At 33.1% G+C, this 12,745-nt stretch overlaps 1 protein-coding gene across 1 annotated transcript; it reads left to right on the top strand.

Moving 5' to 3' along the window:
- On the top strand, nucleotides 2,999-9,097 carry LOC109228574 (probable polyamine oxidase 2). The gene is made up of 10 exons (XM_019393704.1): nucleotides 2,999-3,474; nucleotides 5,123-5,238; nucleotides 5,318-5,406; nucleotides 5,520-5,633; nucleotides 5,747-5,834; nucleotides 6,004-6,089; nucleotides 6,200-6,302; nucleotides 7,161-7,258; nucleotides 7,382-7,811; nucleotides 8,374-9,097. The coding sequence occupies exons 1-10, from the start codon at nucleotides 3,435-3,437 to the stop codon at nucleotides 8,680-8,682; spliced, it is 1,473 nt and encodes a 490-aa protein (XP_019249249.1). The 5' UTR covers nucleotides 2,999-3,434; the 3' UTR covers nucleotides 8,683-9,097.

Below are 12,745 nucleotides of genomic sequence, written 5' to 3'. Positions count from 1 at the left end.
GAATCATCCATCTAATTCAATATTGGGTGAATCATTCTCCTTATTTACATAAATGTCATTTATTGCTTGATGCTCCTCCATTATTGCTCAAGTCCTTTGGAATATTAAATGCACACTGTTTTCAGTTACCCACCAGCATTATCTCACAATGTTTATGCTAACTAGTTCTAAATCTAGATATATTATCATTAACTAAGTTTAACCCTTTATTACATAAAATTTAATAGTTTAACCCGAAAATTTATATTTTTTGGTCAAATATTAACATTCAATTTCAGAAGCGTAAAACATCAATCCACTGAAACGATCATTCACTCGTTAAACTAATTCTATGCAATAATATGTGCATTCACGTAAAACACAAGCTATATGGAGTATATGTTAGTGTAAATTACCCACACAATATTTACATATATACTATGTTTTTGTCAGACCTTTTATTTTTATTTAAAAATTAAAAAGAAATACGCTACCTATGAATATCATTTAATTTGGTGGGAAGACCAGTCAATAAAGCAATACTTTTTAGTGCGATTATTTTAATGTCCACTACAGCATGGTTTTATTTGATGTATTATTGTTTACAAGTTTAAACTTCTCAATTCAGCTTCCTCGCCATTCTTTAGTTCCTATCTTTTTTATTTACCACTGGGGGATCAAATTCGATTATTACAAAATTGTACAATCTTCTTGAATACACGAGATTTTTTCTTGCTTTTGTTGGAGATCTCATTTAATTTTCAAAAAGATATGACGATTATGTAAATATTTATTAGGTCATACAATTATAATTAAATAAGTTTTTAATCAGCATTCAATAGTTTCACGCAATTTTACTTCTTTCTACATTTACTTTCACAATAAAGGCAGAAAACTTTTTCATGTTTCAAAGATTGCCCATCTCTTTCTCTTGAATAAAAGGAAAATTGTTGTGCTGTCCACATAATGGCACCAAATAACTGAAATAGCATTTTCAAACTCAGTAATTAAATTTCTTATATATACTAGACTAGATAGCTATCGAGTCCATTACTCAAATGATCACTCTACTATTAGAAATTATCATGTAAAGTCATGTTTATTTTGTTTGTAACAGAAAAGTTATTTAATTGTGCCTATAGCACGAAGCAAACCACTTAACTAGATTTCTCAAATTTTTCGGTGGTCAAATACCTATTTTACTCTTTATTTTTTAAAAATATTTTTTTCTTTTTAATTTATATTATGAACTTACCTATAGAACAAATAAATATTATTTATAAAGTAAAAAGGAACAAGATATATTTCAAGCATATATAATTTCGACGGACTAAAATCGAGCAGCCTAATTTCGACGGAGTATTTCGGCAAATTTTTTCTTTTTATTACCGACCAACCTAATTTTGACGAATTAAAATCGATCGGGTTTTTTCAGTTTTCCGACCTATTTCGATCGATATTTCTCAACGGTTTTAGACAGTTTTCTAGTAGTGAGAGCACCATACGACTCAATTCTTTCGAGCATTCCACAACTTTTATAACGGTAAATGGTGAGGTAGGTGGATATGTTTTATTATGCAAAATGGTAACGAGAGAATACTAAACGAAATTCTCACCTCAGGTATTTTGACAAATACATTTCTATGTTGGAAAACAATGTCTCCTATCGGCCAGATAGGGATTTTTTATTTTTTATTTTCCTTTTGTGCAACAAAATCTCAGTGTATTACTATATTACCTTAGTTTCAGCCTATTTATTTATTGTCTTTTGATTTTTGTACCTATTTTAAGAAACAAAATCTCAGTGTATAATAATATACTATCTTCAGCCTATTTATTTATCGTCTTTTTAGTTTTTTATACATATTTTAAGTAAGCCATTTAATACAGGTTGCATTAAAGGTTAATTTTCTAAAATACTAATCCATTTAGTTTTCTCTTAAATGTCTTACTTATTTAACAAAAATCCACTAATTAGAGCACTGAGAGCTAATTTGAAAAATAAATGGCAATTGATACTTCTTATTTTTCAATTATTAAAAAAGAATTAGCTTCTCAAAGAAACTATTATTTGGTGCTAGCGAGAGAAGAAATAATTTAAAAAAAAAATACATTATTTAACAATATATGAGATGTACTATGTTTTAGAAGGTTGGTGGATTTTGACGGTCACTTAAAACATTTTGAGGATACATGTAGTGACTTATATTTGTTTTGGCCACTTATTTAAGATTCAAGAGTTTATTTTTCTATTCAAAAGGTGAATATGATACTATTTTCCAAGTTCAAAAGATTGAGAGAATTAATTAGTGACATTTATGAATTTGAGTGAAATTTGCTATATAATTCATGTATGTTTTTTTTCGAACTTCTCACTTACTTACTACTCAATCAATATCGATTTGTACAACAAAAGCGATCCCTTACTTTATCTATTTCCTTTCTGTAATCAAACCCGATAATAAAATTTGAACATAAATTCATTCCATCAATGGGATCTTTCACAAAGACCAAGAACAACGATAGATAATAAAGAATTCACAATAAAAAATTAAATGTATTTTTCTACATACATAAAAAAAACTCGTTGGCACTTGAAACCTTTTTACTGGTCGACTAACCAGGATAAATATATTAAAATTAAATTACTTTATCTGAGGTAAATATTGAGTGGAAATAAGTGTTATTGTAACGGAATCAATGATTAACAAAATCTCATTTCCTTAAACCCCTAAAGTAATTTACTTACTTAATAAATAAATAAATAAATAAAGAACATCAAAGGATGTGGTGCAGTGGATGAGACTGCTCTTCCCCTGGAAGGTACCCTACGCGGCGCAAATCCGGATATAGTTGGGCTCCAATGCGGGTACCGAACATCGGGTGGGCAACCAAAAAAAATAAATAAAGGAAGACTTTTTCTTTTTCTTTGTTTTTCCTAATTAAAAATTACAAAGGAAAGCACACAAGGCAAAAGAGAGCGGTAAACCTGTCTATAAATCTTAAACCAAATCCCCACTTATCTTCTCTTTCTTAATCTACGTAGGAAACCAATTTGGCCTCCATTACTATATCTCCAACCAAACAACTCTCTCTCTCTCTCTCTAGAATCTTCTTTTCCTCACCCAGATTTCTCTTAATTCCCCTAATTAATCACAATTTCATCAATTATTCTCTCCGATCATCCCCAAATTTTTCTCATTTAACGGAAATTATCTTAGAATTCCGTCGAATAGATTATCCATTGTTTGATCCGGAGAGAGATTTTTTTTCCCATAGGTTTTGTATACGCATGAGCTGGTTGATCAAGCTGGGTTTCTCTTCAAATTCTAATATCAATTCTGTTATTCTCAGATTATTGAGATTATTAACTTTAATTTTATTTAATAATCCCTTAATTATTTCTAATAGTAATTGTTTATCTGTCAATAATCACCGAACATCGCCTTTTGAACATGGATTCTCAAAACAAGAGTTATCGCCAACTTCAGAGAGGTTTGTCTCTTTTTATAAAAAGTTTATCTTTTTGTCGGTGATTCTTTTTTTTTGGGATTTTACTTTATTAAGTTGAATTTTCAATAGTTATTTTAAGTTAAATTTGTGTTGTTTGAGCTGAATTGTCTTTTTGGTGATATTTGTGATTTACTATGGTTTTACTTAGATTTAGTTGAATTTTAGCATAGAATTCAATTTGCTTGAATTTTTTGGGTTTTGTCTTAACATTTCAATTTATTTTGTATTACTTGAGCTGGATAAAGATAATTAACACTTGATATATGTTCTAATAGCTTATTAAAATTGTGAATTGTGAACTATGATAACGAAACCTTTAGTTTTTTTTAAATTTTAATAAAAACGCTTTTGCAGTTTTCAAGTTGCAAAGATTATTAAAAAATTGCAAGAATATGCTTTTTAACGTACTTGTTTTTGTGAAGTGGGTCGCTCTCTTTTAGTATTCAAACAATTGATGGGTCCAAAATGTCGACTGTTAGGTACTTGGGGCCCTTTGAAAATCTTTTAGTGGCTACTTTGGATCTCACTTACCATCTTGATAAATTAGGAGTTACATTAATTTTGATTTGATAATTAACGGTTAGGCAAATGAATATGACGACAACTTTATGATATGTCATATTTCTATTCTATGAAGGAAGTTGGCTAATGACGAATAAATTACATGAATCTTTGACACACACACACACACAAAAAATAAAGAACCTTTATTTTTGAGGATGGGGAAGGCCTGACACTTTATCTGAATCTTGACTCTCTGAGTAGCTGATTGCCTGGTATATTTTGGACATACGTAGGTACTAACTCCACTTATGGTTGCGATTGCTAGTTCCTGGTAGGTAACTTTAATCCTCTATCATAAGTTTAGTATGGGATTGTTATTTTTGAAGATATAGATAAGTGAATAAAAATGTGCTCTCTCTAACAGCTTAAGCTTTTAGATGAGATGGTCACATACTTCAAAAAGAATTTCCACGTGCATGGCTCATGAAAAAAAAATCAAGCTGCACGCAAGGGGGTGTGTTAAATACATAGTTAAGTAAATAAAAGTGTGACTTTAAAGCTGGCTTTTAGATGAAATAGTGACACTCTTAAACACTTATAGTTGCTATGCCATTGTCAGCTTAGTTAACATATTATGGAGTTGTTAAATGGGAAATTGGAGGCACAAGAGTTCTTTTCTTTTCCATTTCTATGTTCCCTGTGTTTGGAAATCCTATTTATCAAAGGACAATTTCACAAATTATAGGTAGTATTGGTTCTTGATTAAAAGGGCAGGATAGAAAATTATTATGTTCCTTTAATTTTGTGAATCAGAAGCACATCAAAACTGTAATTATGGTTGTTGCACAGGCTTTGTGCATCTGTATATATATACACGCACACACACTCACACAAAATATGTTACAATCTAAAAAAAAACAGCACTTCACTACAGTTAGAGCTTATAACAGCGAGCAATATGGTAACCTTTTATTTGGTGAATAAGTATGCCACTTTGTCAGCTTTAGGGTCAGTTGCTGTTTATATAAATTACCTCAGATTTTGTTTGTGTGTAATTGCCGGTTACTTATCATTTTTTATCTTACTTAACGGCTTTTCTGACTGAGTTTTTGGTTTTGTCATCTAGCTCCTTGCTTCTCAGGTGATGGACAGCGGGCTGGGGCTTCACCATCTGTCATTGTGATTGGTGGCGGTGTTGCTGGCCTTGCAGCTGCTCGGGCTCTTTATGATGCGTCATTTCAGGTATGCATGTGAAAAAACATGTTTTCACTTAGTTGGGATAAATGGTGATATGTTTAACAAAGATAATATTTTTTGTTAGGTGGTTGTTTTGGAGTCACGAGATAGAATTGGAGGCCGAGTTCACACTGATTACTCATTTGGTTTTCCTGTTGACTTGGGTGCATCATGGTAATGAGTTCTACTCTTGCTTTTGCTTTACATCCAAGACTCTCCTTTTTATTAACAAATTAAGCACAGCCTTTTTGCTTGCAATTTGGAAATTAATTGGCTGAGTGCTTTAGGTTACATGGAGTCTGCAAAGAGAATCCTCTGGCACCTCTCATTGGAAGACTAGGACTGCCTCTCTATCGTACAAGTGGTGACAATTCTGTGTTGTACGACCATGATCTGGAGAGGTTTGTATTTCAAGACCTTCTTACCTCTCACGTTAGTTTTTTGATATTATATTTCCAAGTTTGATTATATGTCAAGTAATGTATATTCATCTGACCTAGCCTTGATTCTTTAGTTATGCCCTTTTTGACATGGATGGGAATCAAGTTCCCCAGGACTTAGTCACTAAGGTTGGCGAAACATTTGAGAGCATTTTGAAGGAGGTGTGTTCTCTTTCTCTTTCTCTCCCTCTCTCTCTCCCCGCAACGTCATTTATATGAACTCTGAATTCTGGAATATCTATTTCTTTCTTCATGGAAATTTTTTTCACCTGTCTTTAAATCGTGTGGTGCTTTGGACATTTTCTGACGAGAGCTGATTCACTTTCTGCAGACTGATACAATTAGACAAGAATTTAACGAAGACATGTCTATTAGCCGTGCTATATCTATGGTTTTTGAAAGGAGACTGGACTTAAGGTACCATTTGTTCCGTTTTGTTGATAACTGGTCCCCCCTCCCGCGCGCCCAAACCAACTGAAAAGGAAAAAGAAAAACACCACTTGTGCTAAGTGAAATTCTTGTTACAGGCTCGACGGCATTGCTCATAAGGTGTTGCAATGGTACCTTTGCAGAATGGAAGGCTGGTTTGCTGCAGATGCTGATACCATCTCACTTAAGTGTTGGGACCAGGTAGATTTCTTTGCCTCCTTTAGAAGAAAGAACTTCTTGGGAGAATGCCTATACCTAACTGACCAATTTCTTTCAGAGTACTGGATAACTAGGTTAATATATACAAATGTTCTCATTCACCATATAAAAAAATCCTCTTATTGTAGTAAAACAGTTCGTGCAGAAAGAGGGTGGGGTTTCTATCCTTGTTTGCATGTGGGTGCTGTGACATCTGTTTGCTTAGCTCATTAGAAATGATACTGTGGATGAAGAAAGTATCACCTTGATGATGATATAAGATAGAAATTGGATTTTGATTTTAGGCGAGCAGGATATAACCATTCTAAATTTTACTGCCAACTGTTTCCTTTGCTAGATCCACTACATCCATCTGTGTCTGTGAGGAGGAGACTGATACATAATGAAATCATACAGATAGTGGGCGAGAGTTATCTTAATGTAGGACCAATAACTTTCTTTTTTCTCCAGGTTCTAGTTTGTATTCTGTTGTTGTGAGAAGTTCGACCATCTGTTCTAAAATATAACTGAAGCATTCCTCCATGCAAGTACTTGGTGATTTAGTTTTGTAATCAACGGGTTAAAAATTGAAATCCCATGTATTAGAATGAATCCTCCTAATTCTAAGATTCTAAGCAAAGCTTAGATCTTGTAACCTGTTCGTGTGCCAAAGTAACTGTAATGTAAGATGTCTGAGGTTCTGGAAGATAAACTGCTCCTATTTGTGTTATGGATGTAATTGTATTTTTATGCTTGTATCAGTAGATATTAAAGAGTAAGGTCAAACAACTGTGTACAGTTTCCAGTCCTTGCAAACATTATTTCAATTATGTCTTACATATTCACTTTTGTGATGTACAGGAAGAATTGCTTCCTGGTGGGCATGGTCTTATGGTCCGAGGATATCGTCCTGTCATCAATACACTAGCAAAAGGGCTTGACATACGCTTAGGTCACAGGTAAGAGAAACCTACTTCTTGACATCTCTGCTTCCTGCACCTCCTCTCTCCTCTTCCCAAACACCAAAAAAGGAAAGAAAACAGTCTGAACGATTAATTTGCTGTTTTCTGAATCTTTCTCAGGGTTACACAAGTAGTAAGACGTTATAATGGAGTGAAAGTGACGGTTGAGGATGGGAGAACTTTTGTAGCTGATGCTGCCGTTGTTGCTGTTCCCCTTGGTGTTTTAAAATCGAAAAGGATTAAGTTTGAACCCAGATTACCTGAATGGAAGGAGGCTGCAATCAATGAACTAGGTGTAGGGATTGAGAACAAGATTATTCTGCACTTTGAAAAGGTGTTTTGGCCTAATGTCGAGTTCTTGGGGGTAGTTGCAGAGAGTTCATATGAATGTAGTTACTTCTTGAATCTTCACAAGGCCACTGGCCATCCTGTCCTGGTTTATATGCCTGCAGGGCAGCTGGCCCGTGACATCGAGAAACTTTCAGACGAGGATGCTGCTAATTTTGCTTTTAAGCAACTTCAGAGGATTCTTCCCAATTCGACTACTCCGGTAATGTTACTTTTCTTCTTGCTCCAGTGCTTATTTTTAGGTTTCACTTTTACACGTTTCCAAGAATTCCCTTCCGAGATTTGTTTGGGCAGCATCATTCTGTAACTTAATGCATCTTTTCCTTCGGTTTTCTTAATCAAGCTTGTGACATATATGAACATCTGGTTATGGTATTAATATTGTTTTAGATGATAGTTGTCTTTGAAGAGTTGCCACATGACCGTAATTTTCTAGTTTTAAAGATTTTGTTTATCATGATGTCTCTTAATCACATAGTAGTGTAATATTTATCAAGATTTCTTTCATCACCGAACACGTAGTAGAGTTGGTTTGTCCTGCTTATCTTTGAGCGTTCTGCTGATTTCAATCTGAATTCTGGAGATCAGTGGGGACCTGTTCAAAAGATTGAATTTGACTAGCTTGAGATTCTGTTAGCTCAATGGGTTTGTTACTGGGGAAAAGAGAACTACTATAGAAAGCAAATATGGTCTGCATCATGCTTTCATATTATATTATGATATTCTTGTAGCTAACCATCTTTTTCTCCTGGTCTTGCCTGCAGATTCAATATCTTGTTTCTCATTGGGGTACAGATGTAAACTCACTTGGATCATACAGCTACGATACAGTAGGGAAGCCCCATGAGTTCTATGAAAGGCTGAGAATTCCGGTGGATAACCTATTTTTTGCTGGGGAAGCGACGAGTATGGATTACCCAGGTTCTGTGCATGGCGCATATTCAACAGGTCTAATGGCTGCTGAGGACTGCAGGATGCGTGTTCTGGAGCGGTATGGAGAGTTGGATCTGTTCCAGCCAGTCATGGGTGAAGACACTCCTGTTGCTGTCCCCTTATTGATCTCCCGTATGTAACTCTTTTAGTTCCCTATTGTATATGTGCAGACACAGTATGTGAGTGCCATATGGGATTGGCTAACACATCATGTGCCTGACTGCTTAGTGAAAAATTGTGGAAACCACAAGGTTCCTCAATGAATGATCAAGCGTCAGCTGATGTGTATAGTCATCTGTATGCAGTATTTGTAGCATTTCTAAGTGAACAAGAAGACAGAACAAGGTTACTATGTAGGTTATATGGTACAATGGTGCAGCTGTGGAAGTCTGCCCGTTTAGGCGCGGTTGACTGGTAACATCTGCAAATTGTGGTGCTTAAGAGCACCTTTCAGTTTAATAGCTACTGTGTGTAACGAGAACTATGCTATAAGATGTGTGTTTCTTGAGACAATTTGTTCTCATTTGGCATCAATCAGTACTTTATTTTTGTCAATGTTATGCATTATATTGGTCATATAATATGAAAATTGAAATTACATCATGCATCTGAGCACTGCGCTTCTTTATGTCGAAATGGTTAATTTTGCTCAACATTCCTCAAATTTAATCATGCTTGACATTTTTCGAGGATGTCTTTATTACAATCTCTCAAAGTTTTTGCTTTTGGCTTTGATACTTTAATCACTTTTTTTTTTTCTTTTGGATAACAACAGAAGGTGCTTGTAACGAAAAGCCAGCAATCGATTGATTTTCAAAAGGCACTTCAATAATGTCCATTGATCAGAAAAACAGGATTGTCAATAGTTTACGATTTAGACGAGAAAAAATAATTTAAGATTTAAGCTTTTGTGGGTATGAATTTCAGTTAATTAATGAAGTAATTTAAGCATCTACGTGACATAAAAAAAGTGAACGGGAATAAGAAAAATGGTAATGATCTTTGAATTAACGCTACAGTTGTGAGAAACGAAGCAACTGCGCTTTTACAGAATCACAAATTTGCAAAGCAGATCCTTTTCCTTTCTCCTAGACATATTTGTGTTTGGAGTGATTTATATCCTAAAAATAATGTAATGGCTATCGAAAGCAACGGTCAATGTTGTCTCTCTGTGATCTATAAGTCAGGTCAATGTTGTCTCTCTGTGATCTATAAGTCATGGGTTCAAGCCGTGCAATCGGCTACTGATGCATGCATCAGGATAGATTGCTTACATTATACTTCTTGGGGTGTGACTTTTTCCCGGATCGTGCGTGAACGCATGATATTTTGTGCATCGAGCTACCCTTTGCCAACGTAATGGCTATCGATGTGCAAGGAATATTCATGAAGAATCATAAAATTAATGCAGTCGAGAAATCGTTTTTTAGTATTTCATACACGAATGGTCGAATGCCATATGCATAATTACTATTGCCTCTTTTAGTATTAGCTAATTTGCTCTACCAGTTTATCACTGTTTTATTTCAAGGAACTTTTAGAATTTAGTGCCAAAAAGGTCATTTGTATAAACACACTGGGCATATGTTCTGGATGGAAATTAAGAGTGTGTTTGGAAAGCCACCTTGTAATTGGAATTGGTGTAATTACTAAGGTAGTAATTACACAGTCGTATAATTACGATAGCCTGTTTGTTTGTCATAGTGTAATTACAGTGTAATTACAAGTTTACTGTTTGGTTGCACAAGTGTAATTATACAGTTAGATTAAATTTTAAATTAAATAATTATCAAAACTAAAAATTAATATAATAAATATATACCTATAAGATTTTATAAGTATAAATGATAATATATTTGGTATTTAAGATGTATATTTTTCGTGAATATACATTAATTAATAATCATATATTTATAACTAATATTGTTAAAATAATTTATATATATATTTTAAATTAATAATATTTAGTTTAAATACTTACAAAAACTAAATAAAGTATACGTTTTGTAAGAATATCATGGAATTCATGTTTGATCAAATAAATTAATATTTATAAATATAGCGTCATAACATTATTCAAATGTTTGACAAAACTAATCTACCATTTCTAACTAAAAAAATGAACAACATGCAATGCGAGTCAATACTACTAAACAAGTAAATTGGAACCATAAATATAACACAATTTCAAAAATTCACAAAATTAAAATAGTTTAACTTATGTCAAATTCCAACATAATAATAGTAAGTCCCACTGCAACATAAGATAGGAAACATGATAAGTTTATAACCACATTTAACAACGAAGTTCCACTTTAATTGCATCATTCATTNACACATTTTACAAAATTCAACAACTAAAAAAAAACCGTTTAACATATGTCAACTTCCAACATAATAATAGTAAGTCCCACTGCAACTTAAGATTAGGAAACATGATAAGTTTATAACCACAGTCAACAACGAAATTCCACTTTAATTGCATCACTCATTATACGCCAAGTTTGTTAATGACTCATTATTTCTAATATTAGGAGGTGTAGTTTCAAAAATTGAATAATAAAATAAATAAAATATAAGCAAATTACATGGAATCACAAAAAGTAAAGATAGAGAAATAAAAGATAAATAATGTACAAAGAAAATATATTTTAAAAAATTAAAAATTAAAAAGTAAAAATAAATTAAAAATTAAAATAATAGAAATAAAAAGTTATAAAGAAAATAAATTAAAATAAAACAAAAGGAAATAAACTAAAAAGCAACATTGTAATTACACAGTGTAATTACCACCAATTCTCACCTCCGCCTTGAGAATTGGAGAGTGTAATTACACCCCTCCAATTACCCCCAATTCCATGCTGACCAAGTAATTACTTGGCCAAACAAACATGCCAAACTATGTAATTACACCCAATTACACCCAAATCCAATTCCAAAGTGACTTTCCAAACAGGCTCTAAGAGAACTAGTACTTCTCAGGTTATTATCTCAACTACTTAAACTTAAAAAGACTCAATTGAATATAAGGGTTACCATTTCTAGATAGCTTAGGCACTCAAAGGTTAGACCATTGCATTGTGGTCATCGGTTCGATTCCAATAGTCGACTTTTTCCTATTCTTTTTTATGATCCATTTTTTAGGCAGATGAAGAGATGTCAAATGGGCTTCTTACTTACTGCTTTGTGTTTATCAATATAAGAAGGGTGCATTCCGTGATGTGAAGTCGGAAAGAAGGGATGTCACAATTGGAGTTTTGAATATAACGACCTTTTGATTTTATTTTTTTAATATACGTCATTATTTATTCCACCAAACAGACTTCATTAATAATTTGTTTAGAGTTCTTAAGCTGATTACGGTAATGCTTGCACAAGAGTCTAAGTTATTTCACGATTGAAAATGTTATCTAAACTTTTAGGAAATAAAAGAGAACTCAACACGAAATTCTCAAAATTTTGATATATTTTAGTACTCATGGATAATACTTTTCGCGCAAGCTAAAGTACGAGCTAAGACATCTTGTCTTTGTATGCCGGATGATATTTTTGATAAATATTTTCTAAAAAAAAGTTATTTTCTGATGTTTGATGTCAAAAAAGTATTTTTAAGAAAAATCTTTGAAGACTTAACCTAAATAGCCTCTTACACAGGATTATATTTTTTTTATATAATATACAAAATATATATATAATACAAAAAATATACATTTTTCGACTATTATTTTGGGAGTGGCTATACAGTGTCATTTTCCCTGCTACTATTAATGGGCCAAAAATGGCTCCTCAACGGGAGAAATTAAAAAATAGCCAGATTTACAAGTGGTCATTCAAAAATAGCCACAGTTTCAAAAGTAATCGAAATTTAGCCACTTTTCATATAAAAATAAATCTGAACGAAAACATTGTTCAAAAGCCGAAAAATACTCTAGCATAATATACTGGAGTTCCAGCATAAGTATACTGGAACTCCAGCATAATATACTAGAGTTCCAGTATAATATATCGGTCCAGCATAATATGCTGGAAGTTCGTACACAGGTGCTCCAATCTCCAGTATATTAATGCTGGAACTTTCCGCGTGTTGGAATCCAGCATTATATGCTGGAAGTTCATACACACGTGCACCGATCTCCAGTATATTATGTTGGACCGGTCCCTGTTGCAGCAAAATAGTGGCTATTTTTCAATGACTTTGCAAAC

This window comes from Nicotiana attenuata, chromosome 7, assembly GCF_001879085.1.
Source record: "Nicotiana attenuata strain UT chromosome 7, NIATTr2, whole genome shotgun sequence".
Lineage (NCBI taxonomy): Eukaryota > Viridiplantae > Streptophyta > Magnoliopsida > Solanales > Solanaceae > Nicotiana > Nicotiana attenuata.
The sequence above is the reverse complement of the archived record's forward strand: the minus strand, read 5'-3'. Positions and strand labels throughout refer to the sequence as shown.

Excerpts from the sequence above, each read along its gene's own strand:
- LOC109228574 (XM_019393704.1), top strand. The coding sequence starts at position 3,435 with ATGGATTCTCAAAACAAGAGTTATCGCCAACTTCAGAGAG. Across the intron at positions 5,407-5,519 it reads GTTGACTTGGGTGCATCATG|GTTACATGGAGTCTGCAAAG; the intron begins GTAATGAGTTCT and ends TGAGTGCTTTAG. Across the intron at positions 7,259-7,381 it reads GACATACGCTTAGGTCACAG|GGTTACACAAGTAGTAAGAC; the intron begins GTAAGAGAAACC and ends AATCTTTCTCAG.